The sequence below is a fragment of the Schistocerca nitens genome, chromosome 3 (genome assembly GCF_023898315.1).
Source record: "Schistocerca nitens isolate TAMUIC-IGC-003100 chromosome 3, iqSchNite1.1, whole genome shotgun sequence".
NCBI lineage: Eukaryota > Metazoa > Arthropoda > Insecta > Orthoptera > Acrididae > Schistocerca > Schistocerca nitens.
This window is the reverse complement of record NC_064616.1, coordinates 975,821,092-975,843,606: the sequence shown is the minus strand read 5'-3', so window position 1 is coordinate 975,843,606 and position 22,515 is coordinate 975,821,092. Positions and strand designations below refer to the sequence as shown.

General features: G+C 40.7%; 1 protein-coding gene across 1 annotated transcript in view; it reads right to left on the bottom strand.

The window, feature by feature from the left end:
• The window catches only part of LOC126249038 (tyrosine-protein phosphatase 69D), a 388,523-nt gene that overhangs the window by 106,682 nt on the left and 259,326 nt on the right, over positions 1–22,515 (bottom strand). Inside the window, exons 15-17 of the mRNA XM_049950657.1 lie at positions 19,184–19,328; positions 12,982–13,186; positions 8,784–8,975 (exon numbers count right to left, since the gene is read on the bottom strand). Coding sequence (XP_049806614.1) covers positions 8,784–8,975; positions 12,982–13,186; positions 19,184–19,328 — 542 coding nt within the window. The remainder of the gene's footprint in view (positions 1–8,783; positions 8,976–12,981; positions 13,187–19,183; positions 19,329–22,515) is intronic.

Here is a 22,515-nt window from a genome sequence, read left to right as displayed (position 1 = left end):
TACTAAATAATTTATTCTAAAGTTGTTACACTGTCAGGATGACACCAGTCAATTCTTTACCATTATTAGAGACACTACTCTCTACTGAAGAGATTTTCCGAAGTTCTAAAAGATATCAGCAAACATTCCATTCCATTCCATACCATTCCACCTGCAACATGGGGAACAGTTCATGACAAATTTTGGGAGGTCTAGTCTGGTTCTCAAATAATACTGTACAGCTCAGTTTCATCAAATCACTGAGTCATGACTTTCATTGCATAGAAGTTTACTCAAACCGAAAATTAAAACAGTCAGTTCCAAAGTGTTGCTACAGCTTGAGCAGCTGGAAATCCTCCAGTACTATCAGATTAAATGTAGCATTTATATTTTCCAATACGTATAAAATATTCTCACACTTCTTGCCATGTCAATTCAGGGTAAAACCTTGAGGTTTCGACGATTTCCACCGTTGCCTTCGTAAGGAGCAACTGCAGCTGATAGAAAACTCAATATTTAACACTGAACTGACATGGAAAGAAGTCCAAGAATGTTTTATACAAAAATGTCATTATGAAAGACTTTTCAGAATTTCAATATACTTTTCAGAATTTCAATATACTTCTCAGGCTAGTGGTGCTGCACTAAAGATAATACCAAAAACTTGCTTCCTTTAACTGATACCTTTATCTATGTCAGCTACAAAAATTACCCAATGTCTGTTCCTGCAAATTATATTCATTACAGAGAGAAAATAAAAGATGGAAAAGAACAGCAAAACAAAATTACAGAATCAAACGTCACCTTCACCGACTGTGGATTAGGGATATTATTTGAAGACCAATATATATTAACATATTTCTTACATCACACATTCACAACATAACCTATGCCAGTCACTATGAACGGTGCCCATTTTGCCACAGAGAAGCAGTGAAATAAATCTCTATCAATAAATTTTTGTTTTGCAGAACTTGTTTGTTGCCAGTCATGGTACATGCAGGGCTCTTTAGGAATGAGACAATTTAAATATGTCTCATGTAAACATCTTAATTTTTAATATCTTATTCCATGAAGCATATTTCATAATCAGAGGAAAAAAAACTAATTTTCTTCTGCTATAGACTGCTTTACTATCAAAGTGTTTTGTTTAAACTAAAACAATGGAAAGACCAGGTTAGAACAACAACAATACGGAAAGGATTGATTGCAACTCGCAACACAGAGTAAGCATTAGAGTTTCAGACAGGCACAATGCTAAGAAAACTTATTCTTTTCATTGTACTCATTTGTTTTGTTCTTTCAAATGATCAAAATCTGTTATTTTCCTACTGACTTATCACCTATTGTCAAAGGCAATAATTAGTAAGAGAACTTTACAAATTAGTTAGAAATTCACTAACACGTTAATATTTAACACAAAATCAGCTGTGTTAACTCCACTGTTTTAGTACTAGTTCCTCCTATTACAATTTTAAGAAGAAGTGTTTATTCACTTTTCATTGTTTTCATTGCCTGCACATCCAAGTTCATTGAATTTGTGTCGACAACTGTTTCAAAGAGAAGATCTTTTTTCCTTGCAACTTCTTTTTGATGTAAGGCCATACATTTTCAGTATGATTAGTGTCAGGTGACTGCAAGGGCCAATCCTGTACCTGCACACCTTTCCCCTTTTTCCAATCACTGCAAAGCCTGTTGCGGTGCTTCGGATCATTCTCCTCCTACAGTACGCAATCTTCATTTCTGTCAATTAACTAACTTTTGGTAGTCAGCACCAAATATTTTTGATAAATGTGATGTTCCTGTCTCTTCTTGTGTATCTCAGTCAAGAAATCCAAGAAAGCTCATTTTTATACACAGTGCATGAAGGACAAAGGTTCCCGCTGTTGGATTGTGAAAGAACTAAGGCAGTATCTTTTACCATCTGTTTGTAACGTCCACCACGCTCTTACATAACAGATTGTACATCTTAATGAGTAGATTATGATGACAGTTTAGATTTTTAAAGGGTCAGGTCCCGTGCCCTGAGATAATTGTTTAGTAATATAGATTACTTTTTACACACACACACACACACACACACACACACACACACACGTGGTTGTGGGTGTTATTTTATTGATCAATAGCATTCAGATACCTATTAGTGGACATTACCATAGGGTGTATCAACATTTTGCCTTTATGATGGCTTGAACTCTGCTGCAGATGCTTTCAATGAGGTATCTGAATATCTGCAAGGAATGGCAGCCCAATATTCCTCAAGAACTGAAATCAGAGAGGGTAGTGTTGTTTGAGATTGGAATCCAGAGTGAAGTTGCTATTCTAACTAATCACGTGCCCAGTCATCTGCCACCTGCCCCTTCTACCTGCACCCAGCTAGCACACAGATAGGTCCCGCCACTAGATGCTTCCCACCAATGCCCTCCCTGCCTCCTGCCTCTCTCCATCCCCTCATCCCATTCCACCCCACACCGCCACCTCAACCCAGTACACTGGCCATGGGCCAGTAAAGTGCTGGCAGTTGACTGAACAATGTAGGAGACAGGTAAGGGTGTGTGTGTGTGTGTGTGTGTGTGTGTGTGTGTTTTCTATTTTTCAAAGTAGGTCTTTAGGCCAAAAAAGTCTCCTCTACATGGTGAGTAACCGTCAACCTTTTCATTATATTATTGTTATTCGATCCTGGATTTTCCATTGTTTGAGATAATCAATCATCACCTCTGAACTGTTCCTCTAATGTACACAGTATGCAAAGCTGCAGAATGTGTTTTTAACCTTCTGCATTTAGTGTTTTCTCAAATGCAATAATACCACAAGAAACACCTCTACATCTTAACACCACCTGCTCTGTACTTCACTGTTGGTGCTATGGATGACAGCAGGTAACTTTCTCCAGGTATTTGCCAAACCCAAACCCTTCCATTGGATTGCTACAGTATATAGCATGAGTCATCCATCACTCCAACAAACTCATTTCCAGTCATCCACTGTCCAGTGAAGTCACTCTTCATACCACCACAAGCCTCAGCATTGACTACAGAAATGTGTAGCTTATGAGGAGCTGCCCGGTGATTGTTCTTCACTCTTCTTAACTCCCTATGCACAATCATGGTGGTATCTGGGCTGCCGGTAGCACTTTGGAACTCTTGACTGATTTCTCCTGCTGATTTCATGTGATTTTTTACAACTACACACTGCAATAGTAGATGGTCCTTGTCTGCCACTACATGAGGTCTACCTGAACCTGGCTTAGCTGGGCCTGTTCCTTCACATATCACTTCACCATCACATCACCTGTTGTCGACTTCGGCAGCTTTAGAAAAGTTTTTACTTTTATACTGGTGGGTCTGCCACTCATGACATGCAGTGGTCAATTCCACATTACACTGGGGTGCCCACAGTGCGGGTTTAAGGACAAGCTGCTTGCGGCGAAAACCGGAGACCTGCACCGAATGTGCCACAACTGAGATTTCTGAACAGGATGTGTTACAATTAGTAACAACCGTAGGGTGACGAGCTGAGAGGGATGCCAGGGGCACCCAACTGCAAAATTTGCATACAGTACATATCAGTATTAACAGTGAAAACTGAAATGGACGTAAGTGTACGAGGGAGAAAAGAGGGAGTGGAGGTAGAGGAGGGTGCCAAATGAAAAGTCACTCATGTGGAAAAATGTTCTTAACTGGGTGACCGGATAATTTTGATCAGATAGTGTTTATGTCCATGCACTGCCCCCTACTCACTCAAGTTACAGGAATTTCCTATCCCATCAAAGATAGACTTGCATATGAAACAGCTATATAATGCACAGGGTGTATAGGTGGACAAGGAAAAAATAAAATCCTGGATTTTTCCCAGATTTCACAGATAAAATACACTTTCTCCCAGATGAAAATACACTATTTCCCTCTTAAGTATTAAGTGAGGTGGCACAGTGGCTAGCACACTGGACTCCCATTCTGGAGGACGACGGTTCAATCCCGCATCCGGCCATCCTGATTTAGGTTTTCTGTAATTTCTCTAAATCGTTCCAGGCAAATGCCAGGACGATTCCTTTGAAAGGGCATGGCCGACTTCCTTCTCCGTCCTTACCTAATCTGACGGACCAATGACCTCGCTGTCTGGTCTCCTACCCAAACAATCCAATCCAATCCCTGTTAAGTGACAGTATACTTTCCCTCAGAACTGTAAAACTTATCAATCCTTTAAAGGGTTAAGGTTTTATGCACTGGCTTGAACCTCTCGGCACATTAGTTAACGACTGCGAGCAGAAAAAAAGAAAGGATATTTCATGTGCAGCAACAAGTATGCTGCATATTTTCATATTACAAAAGTATACATTCGAATTCCACCAAATACAGTACGTTAAGTTTCCAAAACTTTGAAATCGTGATTGTGATGTGCTTTTATAAGCCAATCATAGCTCATATCACGTGATCCTGCCAGCCAGTGAAAGCAGATACTCAGAACATAAAACACATGATGTGGTCAGTCAACAGCATCACTGTTAAGTAGTACGAACACACAAGTACGAAAAGTTAATGGTATAAATTAATATGCAAGTGTGGCTACAAAAAAAGCTACACTTTCATGTATAATACTGGTCTCAAAGATCAATGAGTCACCAGAAAAGCTAAGTGTTCACTTATAAATAGGTCTTCTCTTACGTGTGCTACACTTTACGATACATCACACAAATATGCAAGTAAAATTTTTAATAATGAAATAAATGTCTGGTCTTCTGGGCTCAAAATTCTTCTACGTGGCTGATCATCACACATCCTCATACACAACATAATTAATCTTGCGTAAAAGGAAATTTATATTGAAAGTGACGCTTTTCAAACCACCATTCTCAATATTTTCCCTTAAGCTATTAGAAACAGGTTCATTTCAGCAGTTGCCATTGACCACCAAACAACAGTCGTTACTGCGTGTGCGCAGCTATGACGACGTAGGAAGCCTATATGTTTGTACGTTTAAAACATTAAGAGATCTAACATTACTTCATAAAAGAAACAGAACATCAGATGATACTCCAAGAACATCAGAATTTTGTAAACCATCCTAAAATACATAATTCGGCTTAAAGTGCACATTTGTATGTCAAGATTCACAATGAAGTAGACCCCAACCTATTAAGAGTTTCAGTGTGGTTTTCGGGATGTAAATTTTTTTGGAGTACCAGTATTGCATTATCTCGTGTTTGGTTCTTTATTGCAGCATAATGCCATACATTCAAGACGATGAAAATGTGTGCTTGATATCTAGGAAACAGTTGAAACTAACCAATAGTTTAGAATGAAACAATTTGTTTCAAATAAATTGACTGCCTCAGCAGAAAAGATTAATAACAGCCAAATTTCTTTAGCAAACAGACGAAAATAACTTCATTGTTCTGCAAAGCGATTAATGTTTGACTGTCAAAAACCTAGAAATAAAATAAAATAAAAATACTGAAACTAATAACGCATTTTAGCCTTCCATAATTATGCGAATATATTTTAATACAATTGATGGCTCCGAGCCGCAGAAATCCATTTTGTTTTCATTTGAAGTGAGAGCTGTAAACAAAGAGGAAACAGCAAAATAACTAAACGTAAACAACGCATGCCAGAAAAGTTTTCTGGGTACCATCTGGCTTACTGTTACAGCCGATACAGCCAACAGACACACTTCAAGTAGCCAGAAGCAGGAGAATGTACTGTTCATACGCGACTCAACTGCGCAGGTGCATGAGCCCACTGACAACTGTTCTAACGAAGCTAATGTAAACAGTTGTGACGTCATACTCATCCAAGCAGTTTGTTGTTATGAAGTACTGCATAGTCTTTCGTCCTGATGCCTTCAACGCATTTTGCTGTTGGCAGACGCTTGCGTGTGCAGTGTGTTTTGTTGTAAATGGAGCATTTCCTTTGCAACTTAAGTTTTACTATATTTTTTTCTCTTGCTTATGTTCTACTGCTGCAGTCAAATTCTGCAACAGCAGGATACAGTAATATTCTTTGTTAGACATCAGTTCTTAGCAGTCAAAATTACAAAAATTTAACTGAAAATTGAAACACTGAAAAATTCCCAGAATTCTAAAAAATTCCTGCGCTTTTCCCGGTTTTCTCCCGGACGAAAAAAATTCCTGGGTTTCTCCCAGTTGTCCCGGGTCGTATACACCCTGATATACTACCCATACTGCAATAATTGTGGAGGTTTCTTTTTAGGTTCAACAACTAATCGGCACTATAGACATGTTAATGGCTACCACTAAACAGTGGCTAACCAAAACATTAATTACTTGACCGCTGCACAGGTTACACACTGTACCACCAATTACTTCAAAAGCTGCATCAAAACCCATGCCATCTGGATACCCCCAACACCAACAACCCCATCATCCCATTTGAACTGAGTAGGTAGGAATGATCCCTGTAGCACTATCCTCCATTTCTGCATCCCCACTACTCTCTTGTTCAGACACTGCACTTCTCTTCCTGCTCTCATCTCTTTCTCTTGTATCTCTCTACTCTGTTAGATGACTTATTGGAATTGACCTGTACCCATATTTTGCCAATATGATTGAGAGATATTTCTCTTAGTTCTCAACAGTTCCACATGCCCTGACCCCTGATTGCGCCCCCCCCCCCCCCCCACAAAAAAACCCTCTCCCAGCTGCCACAATCCTTTCCTCTCCCCTAAGCTTACAATATTTTCTGATTTGTTAGGTGTGTGTATGTAACACAAATTCATCTGTAGATAAATTGATGTTTTTTCTGATTATCTTTTGTATCATGGATATCTATTACACTAATATAACCAGGGTTTCCACAAGTTTCCCCAAATGAAATTCCCTGATATTTCCCTGATTTCCAGACAAGTTTTAGCATTTTTCCCTGACAAATTTTGAGATCTCAAGTTGACAAAAAAATGTAAGGACTTCTGAATCTCTAAATGTGTGACTAAAAATCTTAAGTACTAACATCAACATCTTGTGTAATAAACTGTTTTTCAATGGAGAAAGCAAGCGAAATGGTATATATGTTTCATTAAGACCACTGATGTTATTTTATTTCAATAAAGTGAAACACATTTGGTGACAAAAATACACATTTCATTGGAGTCGCAAGACATTTAAAATACCTTCACTGCTTTCAGAAATAACCTCAGAAAAAAGTAGGCCTCTTGAAAGAAATGTATATGATGGGGAACAATTGTGTAAACCAACAGTATAGGTGACCACCAATAAAATGTTGGTTCTACTATGTTTGTTATTGTCAGTTATTATTAACTGTGTTATGTCTATTATTCTACAGGTGTCATGTGATTTTTCTTTCAAGAAATACATGAGTACAGAGCATATAAACAGCCAGCAACTGCCACAATTTTCTTCTTCTTATCATCTGTACTTTCTAAAATACAAACCACTTTTGAAGTGCCAAGATGTACTTGAATAAATAAAATCTCTATAAAACGCCACACGGTACAATGTACTTCCTGTGAGACAGTCGCAATTCCTGAAATCCATCGCCTGTGGCCTTTGGTCTGCCAAGGAGCACCACAGTCCTGGGTCCATGGATAAATCATGAAAATCTTCTGCATTACGCCACACACACACACACACACACACACACACACAGACCCAGCGTGTGGGCAGATCGGTGAGACTAAATCTGACTGGCAGCGCCCGCACATTATTGGGAAACTATGGACTTCAGATCGGCAGGCCCAATCCGTTAGAGATACCCACAGAAATGGCCTGTGCTTTTGGCCCGCCATGGAAGTCCACTCATGTGGCCAGCTATTCACATGTCACAGACATCATGTTGATGAAATCAGACTGCAGTGATCACCCACACAACAGATAACTTGCACAAATACTCTGAGAATCAATACTAATGAGGATCGCTGAGCCGAGTCAGGCACGTAGAAAAGACAATCACACTCTCATAACTAAATTTTTGGCCATAGCCTTTGTCAGAAAACGAGAGTGCACACACATTCACACAATCACTCAAACTCAACTCGTGCACACATGACCATTGTCTCCGGCAGCTGTATGAACAATCTCTGAGAATCAGATCCAAACAAACCACTCCTCATGCCTCCCTGCCTCTCATCTGCAGCTGCCAGGTTAGAAGCAAGAAGTGGCAACACTAACTGCAAGCTGAGGGGATGGGTGGAAAGGGGAGAAGCAGTAAGAATCAGAGAGCAGGGAAGCAGCGCACATACTCCGCTGCACCCAGCCAGTGATGAGAAGCATGACATATCAGTAAACAAACAATTTTATCTACTGAGACAAAAATGAGATTTTTCCTAATTTTTTTTCAAATTCCCCTGAGGCGTTTGAAATTCCCTGATATTTCCCTGATTTCCAGAACTTGTGGTAACCCTGATAACATTTGATTGAAGTTGACTAAATCCGTTTTGAGAGAATGTAATGAACTTGAGCTGAAATTTTTCTTTGTTTAACTTTCAGGCTAAGTTTCAGTTATTTTTGTACTGACAACTCACACTTCAGAAAAAATATTATCTATGAAGGAATAATGAAATTGAAGCAATGCATGATATAACAATGATAAGATTTATTTACAAAATAAAACACACTACATTCACCATGAAATAATATGAAATTATTTTTACATTAATGACACTCCTTTGGTAATGGGGATTCCCTTGGAAATATTGAAAAAAAAAAAGTAACTACTGCACTGTCAAATCCAAGAAGTGGACAACACACTGCAACAGCATATGGAGACAGTAAAACAAATCTGATATACTGAAAATACCAATGCCAAGTAAGAGTTTAAACTTACCAGAGTATCTCTTCTCATGAACATGTGCTACACTGATGTCACCAAAGATCTTCTCTCCATCCATTGAATCAGGCCAATATTTTGCACACTTTGTTTTACTATACTCTTCCAAATTTGTAAGCATCAAAATCAGTTCTAAATGTTGTTCCCATATCATCCGCCAAAAATCGCATACGGTGTTGTCCATTGGCCCTGAGATGTACACAAAATATAAGGATATTACTGTCTAATTTTGGTAACACTATTTAACTACACATAAAGCACAGTGAAAAACTGATAACATCAGAGGTTCATGTGCATTTTAGAAAACTGTGAGAAAGAAAATTACTTGCAATGCACAGTACTTCAGTTACTTTCTAAAATCTATATAAGTAAACATCTTACAAATCAATCTCTCTCATATTTCACATACTTTTCTTCATCAATATGCATCACATCTTTTTCCAGTCTCCACTGAAATAAATATTACACTAATAGCCAAAGCGGAAAATGGAAATGCTGTTTAGTAGCTTACATACACTGATCAGCAGAACATTATGATCACCTACCTAATAGCCAGTATGTCCACTTTTGGCACAATAACAACAATGACAAGTTGTGGCATGGAAGCAGTGAGGCCTCAGTAGGTCGCTGGATCGAGTTAGCACCATATCTGCAAATGCAAATCACCTAATTCCCCTAAATTCTGGGGAGTGCACAATGAGCTCTGATGACATGTTCAATCACGTCCCAGATGTGTTCGATCGTATTCACATCTGGTGAGTTAGAGGGCCAACAGGTCAACTGGAACTCACTACTGTGCTCCCCTGAACAACTTCATCACACTCCTGTCATTGTAACATGGTGCATTATCTTAATGTGAAATGCCACTACCATAGGTCAACATGATCATCTTGAAAGGGTGTATGGGGTCTGCAACCAGTGTACAACATTCCTTGGCCATTGGAACCATGGATGTCCACGTGAATGTTCCCCAGATCACAACGGAGCTGCTGCCAGTTTGTCTCCGTCCCACAGTACAGGTGTCAAGGAGCTGCTCCCTTGGAAGACGGATTCATGCGCTCCCATTGGCATGCTGAAGAAGGCATCGGGATTCATCAGAACATGCAACACTCTGGCACTGCATCATCACTGTCCAGTGCCAATGATCACATGCCCATTTCAACCATAACTGCCACTGACATTGTGGTGTTAACACTGGCACACATATGGGTCGTCACCTGCCGAGGCCCATCATTAGGAGTGTTCAGTGCACTGTGTGTTCAGACACACTTGCTCTCTGTCCAACAGTCTGACATTAGTTCGGCCACAGTTCACCACCTGTCCTGTTTTGCCAGTCTGCCCAGCCTATGACGTCCGACATCTGTAATGAGGGGTGGCTGTCCAACCCCACGACGTCTGGACGTGGTTTCACCTTGATTTCACCATGTGTTGAAGATGTTCACCACAGCATTTCTTGAACACCTGACAAGTCATGCCGTTTCTGAAGTGCTCATGCTGAGCCTGTAGGCCATCACATCGGCCCACTGTCAAACTACACTACTGGCCATCAAAACTGCTACACCAAGAAGAAATGCAGATGATAAACGAGTATTCATTGGACAAACATATTATACTAGAACTGACATGTGATTACATTTTCACGCAACTTGGGTGCATAGATCCTGAGAAATCAGTACCCAGAACAACCACCTCTGGCCATAATAATGGCCTTGATACGCCTGGGCATTGAGTTAAACAGAGCTTGGATGGCGTGTACAGGTACAGCTGCCCATGCAGCTTCAACACGATACCACAGTTCATCAAGAGTAGTGATTGGCGTATTGTAATGAGCCAGTTGCTAGGCCACCATTGACCAGACATTTTCAATTGGTGATAGATCTGGAGAATGTGCTGGCCAGGGCAGCAGTCGAACATTTTCTGTATCCAGATAGGCCCGTACAGGACCTGCAACATGCGGTCGTGCATTATCCTGCTGAAATGTAGGGTTTCGCAGGGATCGAATGAAGGGTAGAGCCACGGGTCGTAACACATCTGAAATGTAACGTCCACCGTTCAAAGTGCCGTCAATGCGAACAAGAGGTGACTGAGACGTGTAACAAATGGCACCCCATATCATCACGCCAGGTGATACGCCAGTATGGCGAGGACGAATACACGCTAACAATGTGCGTTCACAGCGATGTTGCCAAACACGGATGCGACCATCATGATGCTGTAAACAGAACCTGGATTCATCCGAAAAAAAAAATGACGTTTTGCCATTCGTGCACCCAGGTTCGTCATTGAGTACACCATCGTAAGCGCTCCTGTCTGTGATGCAGTGTCAAGGGGAACCGCAGCCATGGTCTCTGAGCTGATAGTCCATGCTGCTGCAAATGTCTTCAAACTGTTCGTGCAGATGGTTGTTGTCTTACAAACGTCCCCATCTGTTGACTCAGGGATCGAGACGTGGCTGCATGATCCGTTACAGCCATGCAGATAAGATGCCTGTCATCTTGACTGCTAGTGATACAAGGCCATTGGGATCCAACATGGCATTCCGTATTACCCCCCTGAACCCACCGATTCCATATTCCATATTCTGCTAACAGTCATTGGATCTCGACCAACGCGAGCTGCAATGTCCCGATACAATAAACCACAATTGTGATTTTTTTTTTTTTTTTTTTTTTTTGGGAGGGGGGGGGGGGGGGGGACGAAGGAGAAGAAGAAGAGATCAAATGGCCAGAAATTTGTTCCAAGGGAGGTATACCAACTTGAATGTGGAGACAATAGATCTTTGACAGCACTGACTGAAAGCAGACACAAGAACACACGAAGCAGGTTTGAATGTTCTTTCTGCACTAGTTTTTAGTGGCATTGTGGCAGTGAACCATCAAAATGGGTTCAGCCACAATGTGTGGGTGCAGATTACTGGCGACTTCCTTGTGGGACCACTCAGTCTTCTACTATGCCTCACACATGAGGTATATCTGCACTTCCTGGAGGTGAACGTGCCTCCCCTGCTGGAACATGTGCCTTTCATAGTACATAGGTAATGTTCTACTACATGATAGAGCTCCATGTAATTTTCACATTTCCGTGCTGAGACACCTCGACAACATCTACCCCAACCACACACTGCAGCCGAAACGGTGCCCATGTTTTGCTGCCCCCATGCTAGTACAACAGTAGTATGAACACAACATTCTCACTTGCCTGGTGTGTTCTTGTGTTTGTTTTTAATCACTTAAATATACACTGTCAAAGATCTTTTGTCTCCACCTTCAAATGGTGTACCTCCCTTGCAATGGATTTCCGACCATATGTCCACATGACCTTTTCTGCTCCTTACCCTTTCAGGGATTCCCGCAGTTTGTCTCCATTTAGCAAAAATCACCCTGCAGACAACATTCAACTTGCAGTTTCCCAAATTACACATGACACACTGATGACAAACTTGTGGGACTACTTCCTAAAATCATATTAATGATAAGTTTTGATTTGTAACTGACATACTAAGTGTGAGCACTAACGTAATAATTTTTAAATGTCTTATATCATGAACAACAAAGAAGTATATCATAAATATGTTAATGCAAAGTTTTGGTGGAATGTCAATAATTTTAAGGGTAAAGATAACATGTCACAGAATACTAGAAGCACTCAGTCACTAAAAGATACATAAACAAGACAGAGAACTTTGCTAGCTTATGGATGACTCCTATTTAGAACTACAGAGTACACATACACATACGTACATACATAAACTCACACCTGTACAATTTTGCCGGTAGTTTAGTTTTGTGTGTGTGTGTGTGTGTGTGTGTGTGTGTGTGAGAGAGAGAGAGAGAGAGAGAGAGAGAGAGAGAGAGAGAGAGAGAGAGAGAGAGAGAGCGCACATGCATGCTCTACAAGTCATAAAAGGATTAGTCCACAGGCCAACGAAGTTCTCAGCCTTGCGCCTTTTGAAAACTCAACACTTCCACTACTTGGCGAGTTGTTATCCTTACTCCTTGAATCATTTGAAAAATTAGTAGGGCAGCTAAAAAGAACTTTTTTTTTTTTTTTTTTTTTTGGGGGGGGGGGGGGCGGCGGAGTACAAAAGTTTCAGAGTAGTAGTAGTAGTAGTAGTAGTAGCTACAGAATGTCGTTAGCATTCCTTAATGGACTCTACACAGTTAACATTCATTAGACAAGACTTATTTGAACTTACCCTGAGCACAGATGAACTTCTTTCTTTCTTTGTAGCCAACAACAAAATTTGCATTGATATAATCTGAACCTACTATACTATCAATCTGAGACAGGCGAACTCTTGTCTGATCATAAGCTTTTATATCTGGATACCGATTCTTGTACATGTTCTCCCTAGCTTCTGAATGTCTTGTTGTTCTGTCAGCAAATCTATCTGGAAGAAGCTGAAATATAAAAACCAATATTTAAACTATCACTTAAATCTGTAAAGTTTCAAATTAGATCTATAACAATTTTTCCATTAAACAAGTAGGAATTTGAGGAAGGGCGCACACACGCACACACACACACACACACACACACACACACACACACACACACACACACACAATTGTCATATAATGGTTAAAAGAAATTGCAGAGGGGGAAAGAAATGCAGAAGTTTCTCCTTTTAAACTCAAACAGGCATGTAGTCTCCTGGGGGATTTTTACACGAATTATTAGCAAAGTAACAAGGACTGAATTTTTTTTACATGATCAGAGATCATCAAATGGGATGCTCCATGCTTCAAAATGAGGTCTTCCACAGAGAACTTTGCAATTTCTGGAGCTTCGGCAAGTGGCACAGATTTGGTGACAGCACAGCAGGTGAGGTTGTCAGTGCAAGATTGGTACTAGATGCTCCGGAGGTAACTGCAGCATGGACTTCCATCATTGAGACTCCTTACAGTGATTTACATAGTGTCTTTCATTTGACTGATGAAGTCGTCCATTTGTAAGGTGTATGACTATCCAGACTTGGCATGTAGTAATTCCATGGAAACGTCTTGATCCCTTACATAGCATCTAACAGATCGGTAGAGACCTGACCAGTGATACCTCTGTCTAGATTTGTCACAATCCCAGGTGGCCAGATGTAGAAGTATCATGAAAATACTTCAGAATTGCCAGCCGCAGATGAGCTGGGGTGACAAGCAACCACTTCTGACTTCTACAGTTTTCAGCAACACTGGATTAACCCTCTGTTAAGAAACAATGTCATTTAATGCAGCAATGACAGATTTCATCCACACTGCTGTGTTCTGCTAAAGAATTCCTTGAAAGGCAGTCAGTGTCTTTGTGTTTGTGTCTGTTTCTGCATACTATCATCATGATGTACTCCTGAAGTCTCAGTGCCCAATCTGCCATTCAACCTGAACGGTTCATTCACATTAGTCAGCCAGCACAGACAATGAGATCCATCACCAACAGTGAAGAGTTTGCCAAATAATACAGGTGCATCATGCTGAGGGCCCAAACAACTGCAAGGCACACTTTTTCAGTTATAAAGTTGTTCATCTCAAACTTGGAGAATATTCTGGGAGTATAAGCTATCACCTTTCTAGTACCTTCATGAATTTGTACTAGAACTGCCCCTATCCTGAAGGGATAGTGTCAGTTCTGTCTTTGCATTCTCATCATTATTTTATTTTTATTTATCGTATGGTAATACAGGCACATAAGAAAGAAACAGACAAATCACTAATATAACAAACATTAATAATTGCAAACAAACATCACTAATATAACAAAGTTTAAGGATTACAAACAAACATCAAGTCTATTAATATAATCTACCAAGTTTGGAGTTGCGAACAGGAAGTCGTTGGGGCTTCCATTATAGGCTCTTCTGGAACACTCTTCAACAATGTGGCTGATGGTCTGATTTTCTCCGCAGTCACACTGAGGGGTGGTATTTTACCCCATTTATACAGGGAGTAAGCACCATCTGCCATGACAGGTTCGAATCCTATTTAGAGTGGACCCCGTTTTGCATGGTAGGTCAAAACCAGGTGGCTTTTGTGTGATGCAAGGCATGTTATGATTTTGCTATGCGTTCCATTTTTCAGACCATGTGTTTGTGATACTGAAACCTTCTTGTACACAGGTCCTTGCTGTTCTTGTTGGCAGGTTCCTAGATTGAAGCCTATTAGCGTTAGTGTCGTGGTGGATTGGCAGGCTTTGATTTACCATGATGTTTTTGTATTCACATACAAGGGCATCAGTACGTCGCAGGTGTAGCGGCGGGATGTGTCTTAATATTGGGAGCCATTGCATTGGAGTGGGTTTAATTACTCCAGAAATCATCCTTAGAGTGTTATGCAACTGGACATCCACCTTTTTTTTACATTTGGGCTGTTTAGCCAAATCGTAGTACCACAGAGCATTTGAATAATGTTGTTCCTTGTCTTTAATTTTTCGGCGGTCTTTGTTAGGTGCTCTTTAAAAAATAGTGTTCTGTCCAGCGTCGTGCCCAAGTACTTCGGAGTTTTACTGTGCCCGAGAATGGTGTTTTCAAATCGAATGTCGAGTTCCTTTCCAGCGAGTTTGTTGTTGAGATGGAAGCAACTAACCTCTGTTTTGGAAGCATTTGGTTGAAGTCTCCACTTACGGAAATATCCACCCATTATCTTCAGGTCTTTCATTAGGATGTCCTCAGATGCTTCGATTGTGCTACATCTTGTAGCGAGGGCCCAATCGTCAGCATACCCGAACTTTCTTGATTGTGTTTCTGGCAGGTCTGCAATATAGAGGCTAAACAGCAGTGGTGCGAGCACTGATCCTTGTGGTAAGCCATTCTTTAGTTTTTTGATGGAGCTGTTGTCAGTGCCCATACTTATTTGGAACACCCTATCATCTGTTTGCAATGCTGAAATAATTAAATGGCTTTCACAAAAATGTGTGTTGTTTCATGAAGTTACATAAAAATCAGAATTATGCAGTATTATTAAACTCAACAAGGAAAGGTTCAAAAGATTTGAAACTAATCCTATACTCACCATAAATGAGCACTCAGTTCTTAGATTATCTCCTTACTTAAACCTTATTGAAACATAGTCTATCTGATTTGCACTACAGTAAAACAAAATTTACAAAAGAAGAATATTCCCAGCCTCCTCATTACAGCTACATTCATAAATCTGAAGTGGACAAACTATTGACATGATCACAGAAAACTTCATTGTCAATGTACGGACCAACAACACTACTGGCAGTGAGAGTCTTAACATAAGCAGCAGTTATATCTTTTAGGTTACCAACAGCAGCATCACTTAATGAGTAATCTTTGTCTCATATTGCAGGTGTATGCCATTTGATGCTCCAATATTTTTAAGGCAGGTAGCAGTAGGGCATGCATTCTACCTCCCATTTGCATCCTCCCCCACCCCTCCCCCACACTGCTACTTTCTTCCCTTTATGTGCAACTCGCAGCTAATGCTACACCTTGCCAACTATACCTTCACTATGACAGTACTGTTAATTCATTAATCAGATGACTGTTTATCCCATTATCCTAATCCTCAGACCACATTCCATGTGATGACTTCTTTTTTTTGAACATCAACATTTGTGCTTGTGACACCATTGATGACATTAAGAAAAACTTGGCACTGGCCCTGAAGGATATTCCAGAAGAGACTGAGAACTGCATGGCAAAATGGAAACTCCTCCGGGCTAACAGTGTGAATAAAGGAGAGGGTATTTTGAAGGAGACCAGGACTAAACATCTGTCAGTTGAATATAAGTATTATTAAAATAACAATGTTGAGTTTTTCTCCAAACAGATCTCTTAAAATCTTTCAGAGTTCTCACATCAAAAATTTGGAGGTATTTCTTTTCGGCACATCCTCTTCATACAGTGTGAAGCATACTCCAGACCAGTTTCCTTCATTGCAATAAAATGACAGCTACAGCATATGAATATCCTACACTACCATCTCACAAATGTACTATGTTCCAAATGTACAATTTACAAAGTATATCACAGGGTCTACTGCCTACACATTAGAATCAATGGGTAGAAGGAAGAGAGGTGGGCAGAGGGCGGTGTTTTAGGCTGAAAACAGTTAACGTTTCATATACAGGGTGTTACAAAAAGGTACGGCCAAACTTTCAGGAAACATTCCTCACACACAAAGAAAGAAAATATGTTATGTGGACATGTGTCCGGAAAGCTTACTTTCCATGTTAGAGCTCATTTTATTACTTCTCTTCAAATCACATTAATCGTGGATTGGAAACACACAGCAACAGAACGTACCAGCGTGACTACAAACACTTTGTTACAGGAAATGTTCAAAATGTCCTCCGTTAGCAAGGATACATGCATCTACCCTCCGTCGCATGGAATCCCTGATGCGCTGATGCAGCCCTGGAGAATGGCGTATTGTATCACAGCTGTCCACAATATGAGCACGAAGAGTCTCTACATTTGGTACCGGGGTTGCGTAGACAAGAGTTTTCAAATGCCCCCATAAATGAAAGTCAAGAGGGTTGAGGTCAGGAGAGCGTGGAGGCCATGGAATTGGTCCGCCTCTACCAATCCATCGGTCACCGAATCTGTTGTTGAGAAGCGTACGAACACTTCGACTGAAATGTGCAGGAGGTCCATCGTGCATGAACCACATGTTGTGTCGTACTTGTAAAGGCACATGTTCTAGCAGCACAGGTAGAGTATCCTGTATGAAATCATGATAACGTGCTCCATTGTGCGTAGGTGGAAGAACATGGGGCCCAATCGAGACATCACCAACAATTCCTGCCCAAACATTCACAGAAAATCTGTGTTGATGACGTGATTGCACAACTGCGTACGGATTCTCGTCAGCCCACACATGTTGATTGTGAAAATTTACAATTTGATCACGTTGGAATGAAGCCACATCCGTAAAGAGAACATTTGCACTGAAATGAGGATTGACACATTGTTGGATGGACCATTTGCAGAAGTGTACCCTTGGAGGCCAATCAGCTGCTGATAGTGCCTGCACACACTGTACATGGTACGGAAACAACTGGTTCTCCCATAGCACTCTCCATACAGTGACGTGGTCAACGTTACCTTGTACAGCAGAAACTTCTCTGATGCTGACATTAGGGTTATCGTCAACTGCACGAAGAATTGCCTCGTCCATTGCAGGTGTCCTCGTCGTTCTAGGTCTTCCCCAGTCGCGAGTCATAGGTTGGAATGTTCCGTGCTCCCTAAGACGCCGATCAATTGCTTCGAACGTCTTCCTGTCAGGGCACCTTCGTTCTGGAAATCTGTCTCGATACAAACGTACCGTGCCACGGCTATTGCCCCGTGCTAATCCATACATCAAATGGGCATCTGCCAACTCCGCTTTTGTAAACATTGCACTGACTACAAAACCACGTTTGTGATGAACACTAACCTGTTGATGCTACGTACTGATGTGCTTGATGCTAGTACTGTAGAGCAATGAGTCGCATGTCAACACAAGCACCGAAGTTAACATTACCTTCCTTCAATTGGGCCAACTGGCGGTGAATCGAGGAAGTACAGTACATACTGAGGAAACTAAAATGAGCTCTAACACGGAAATTAAGCTTTTTCGGACACATGTCCACATAACATCTTTTCTTTATTTGTGTGTGAGGAATGTTTCCTGAAAGTTTGGCCGTACCTCTTTGTAACACCCTGTATAATTAACACATCATGAATTATCTTTGACAAATTGGTTGGTCTGTTTATAAGTGATACTGGTTCTATGAGATATAGCACATTTATTTCAAGCAAAATATCAGTGTTATCTTGAGATAATTAAATAAAACAAACAATTCTGCACTCTGGACATCCACAGCTGTGGTAATACATCTTGCAAAAATAACAATGCATACAGCTGTGTGACAATGTTTAATGCGAGATGGTCAGTTTCATGGCCTATGGACACATCCTCAGGTGTACATGGTGTACACTTTTTTAAAAAACTGTCTTATCTTCACAACTTCCCCCCTCTTAATCATGCATTTCTTATCCTCTTTCATTTCACCCAGTCTTCCCCCCCCCCCCCCCCCCCCCCCCAAGGAGAACTATTGAAACCAAATGATAATCTTCTGGTAAACATTTCCTGTTTAATATTTTTTTCACAATTAAATAGTGGATTAAAGTATTCTGTCTATAAAGCAAGAAAAAGCTAACAATGTTGCAAACAGTAAAAAAAGTTTTCCTTTTTTGCAATGAAATTAGACAGTAAATTTGCTGAAAAATTAAAGATGGCATATTACCAAAAACAAAAATCATTCTTATAGTCAGCATAAAGCTTTCATAGAAACACCAGCTTCTTTATATACCACTGAAGCACTTCCAACAAATGTCTAATCCAGTATTAATGACTATTTTTTAGAAAGACGTTTACTTTTTTAAAATAAGCTAATAATACCTCAAATTCATGCTGGAAGCCATAGTCTGAATCCTTATGGCGATCTATGAAGGCCTGCATGAGATCAGATTTAGCAATGGGTGCCATGTCCGGTGGACTGGCAGAAACAAGAATGTGACGACCACGAAGGCTGCGACAAAGGTGTCTGCAATGTAAGAGAAATAAGTAAAAACAGTGAGGCAATGCAATAACATATTCATCTCACATACACTCAACCACTCCCTTAGCTCTCTCTCATTCACTTTCTTCCTCCAATTTTGTCTGAGCACTTGTATTCCAAGCACCTGAACTAGACCTGCTGCTGCAGGTGTGCTTCGCTCTCCCCTTTTCCCCCACAATCGTCCCCTACAATATTTTCATAAGGTCTCATTACTTATTCTTGCTCTTCTGAGAAAGTAGAGAATTTAATGTGTTTTATTTATCATAGTGTGTTGCAAAGATGGTTCCAAAATCAGTTTTTTTTTTTAAATTTTGTGTGTTGTGTTTGTTTTGGGGGTTTACGGGCATTCAACAGCGAGGTTATCAGCACCCTTACAAATATTAAAAGAAAAGACTGTAGAGAAAATGGCTAAAATGTTGTCACACACTGAGGAGTAAACCTATAAAATGACACTCACTCACTCACTCACTCACTCACTCACTCCCACCTCACTTGTGTTGACCCACACAGTCACTATCTTACACACTGTAAGACATCGGGAAAAGGGTGACTGGTGCTGTACTTGAGATTAAAACATAAGTAAAACAACAGAGAAGCTAAAGTAAAACAACAGAGAAGCTAAAGTAAAACAACAGAGAAGCTAAAGTAAAACAACAGAGAAGCTAAAATAACAGCACAGACAAATGTGATTGGCTGACCACTTACAAAGAGGTTGAGCCAGTCTGTAACTACCTTAAAGGTAATACAACTGAAAGTAACAGGAGAAACGGCACACAGTGATCTGTACACCACAAGCACCACACATAGGAGAGTCCTCTCGCTGGAGCAAGAAGCCGTGCATCATATGGCTGCAGTCTATGTGAAGATGGGTATGGAGTATCTCATCCCACCTTTGTAGATGGATGTAGGTAACCCGTGACCGCATTGCAGACTTTATTAGATGCCGCATATTGTCTGCCACTTTCAGCAGCTGCTCTGCCCATCAACACATGACTATTTACCTCAACAACAAGGTGATAGCATACAGAGGGATGGCTGCTACATCCATTCTTTCACTCCCTGCAATACCCATGTACCCTGGCACCCAGCAGAGAGACATCTCATTCCCCAGGCTTGGTAAGTGGAGAAGGGTGTCCAGGATACAAGCATTGCAGAGGATTACGGGCACTCAGGGAGTCAGAACAGACGAGGCATTTAAGAGGCACGACACATTTCATCTGCTCCAGAACCCTCGAGATTGGAGATAATTCGGCATCAGAGACAGTGAAGCCTGGAGACAACCAAATCTTAATAACACAATCAGGGATACAACAGTGAAGCCAATGGAATCCCCCTGCTTAGACCCATCTGTGAATATTGCTACATAGTTGTGATGCTCATTTGAAATGTCAGAAAATATATTAAAAACATAATCAGTAGTGCAATCTCTCCTGAATTGCACTAAATCTAAAATTATTCTGGGCCTCTACAGTAACCAGGAATGCAGTCAGTTAAAACACAGGATTTAAACCTGTATGTACCCCATACCAAGGGACTCTAGCACAAACTTCACACAGATACCAAATGGTCTCATTGCTCGGGGATGATTGGTAAAGAGGCATTCCACAGTTGGATGAAGATCTTAGATCGGCGAAGGAGAAAAGAGACCCACTTGCAATGTCGGGAATATACCGTATACCTTGCACATGCGGAAAAGTTTATGTCGGAATGACTGGACGATCCATTAACACCAGGATCAAAGAGCATAAGCGACATTGCAGGTTGGGGCAGGTGGAGAAATCGGCCGTGGCAGAGCACGCACTGAATGAGACTGACCACGTAATAAAATTCGCCGACACGGAAGTTCTGGCTGTAGAGAACCACTATCACACGCGCTTGTTCAGAGAAGCTGTAGAAATCCAAAAACACGCGAACAGTTTCAACAAGAAAGAGGAAAGCCTTAAGGTAAACGGATCCTGGCTTCCCGTACTGCAGCGAACGACCGTCGCAGGTAGCAAGAGGAGAACCGCACCGGAAATGACCGCGGAGATCCCTCGGACGTTGGCGCGCCAGGTACATATAGTCTGCGGCTGTGAGCTCGCCTCCAGTTCACCACCGGCAATGGAGGGTGAAGCTTTGACAATGCCAGCCACTCGTGCTGGCGAAACGTCAGAAAAATCATTAGATGAATGTCGGCCGAAGAACCCGAGACAGAAGCCAATAGGCAGTTTGTTATTTCTCAAATGTAGCACAGCAGTTAATAAATACACACCATGACAAACAGCCAACCAGTCACTCAGATCAAAAAATTCATCCAAACACATTATTCCTGTATCCAGCAACACCTGAAGAACTGTCAAGGATCCTAGAAGAATTACCTAATAAATCTTCAGTGGATGGTGATGAGATATCAGATGGTATTATCAAAGCTAGTGCAACATTTATTGTGGAACCACTAACATAGTAAATTCACCTTTTGAGAGTGTTGTATTTCCAAATAATCTAAAAACTGCAGAGGTAACACCTTTGCATAAGAAGGGTGCAAAAAGTGATATTGCTAATTATAGACCAGTTTCAGTTTTGTCAGGCTTCAGCAAAATTATGGAAAAAATGTTCCTTAGAAAATTAACAGTTTTCGTAAATAAAGAGAGGCTGATAAGTGACTCCCAACATGGGTTCAGAGCTGGAAAGTCAACTCAGTCAACAATTTTTGCCCTATTAAATGAAGTATTAAAATCAGTGGATGACAAACAACATGTATCTGAGATATTTCTGAATCTAAATAAAGTCTTTGATGTAACTGATCATGGCATTCTCTTGTGTAAATAAAGTAATTCAGGAATTAGAGGACAGTTTGAAAAGTGGATCCAGTCGAACCTCAGTAATTGTCAGCAGATTACAGAAATAAAACACGAAGATAGTGAAACACAAAAAAATTCTAGTTTTTACAGCGATGAGCAGAAAATCAAGTATGGAGTCCCACAAGGGTCAGTTCTAGGACCTGTCCTATCTCTGTTGTATGTAAATGACTTGGCTAGTAAAATACATGATGGAACCAGTGTACTGTTTGCACATGACACTAATATTCTAATTAAATTACAGAATGAGGAAAATCTGCAGGAGGCTGCAGTATCAGTCATGCGTACCTTGACACACTGGTTCAAGACCAACAGACTCTTCATAAATTCTGAAA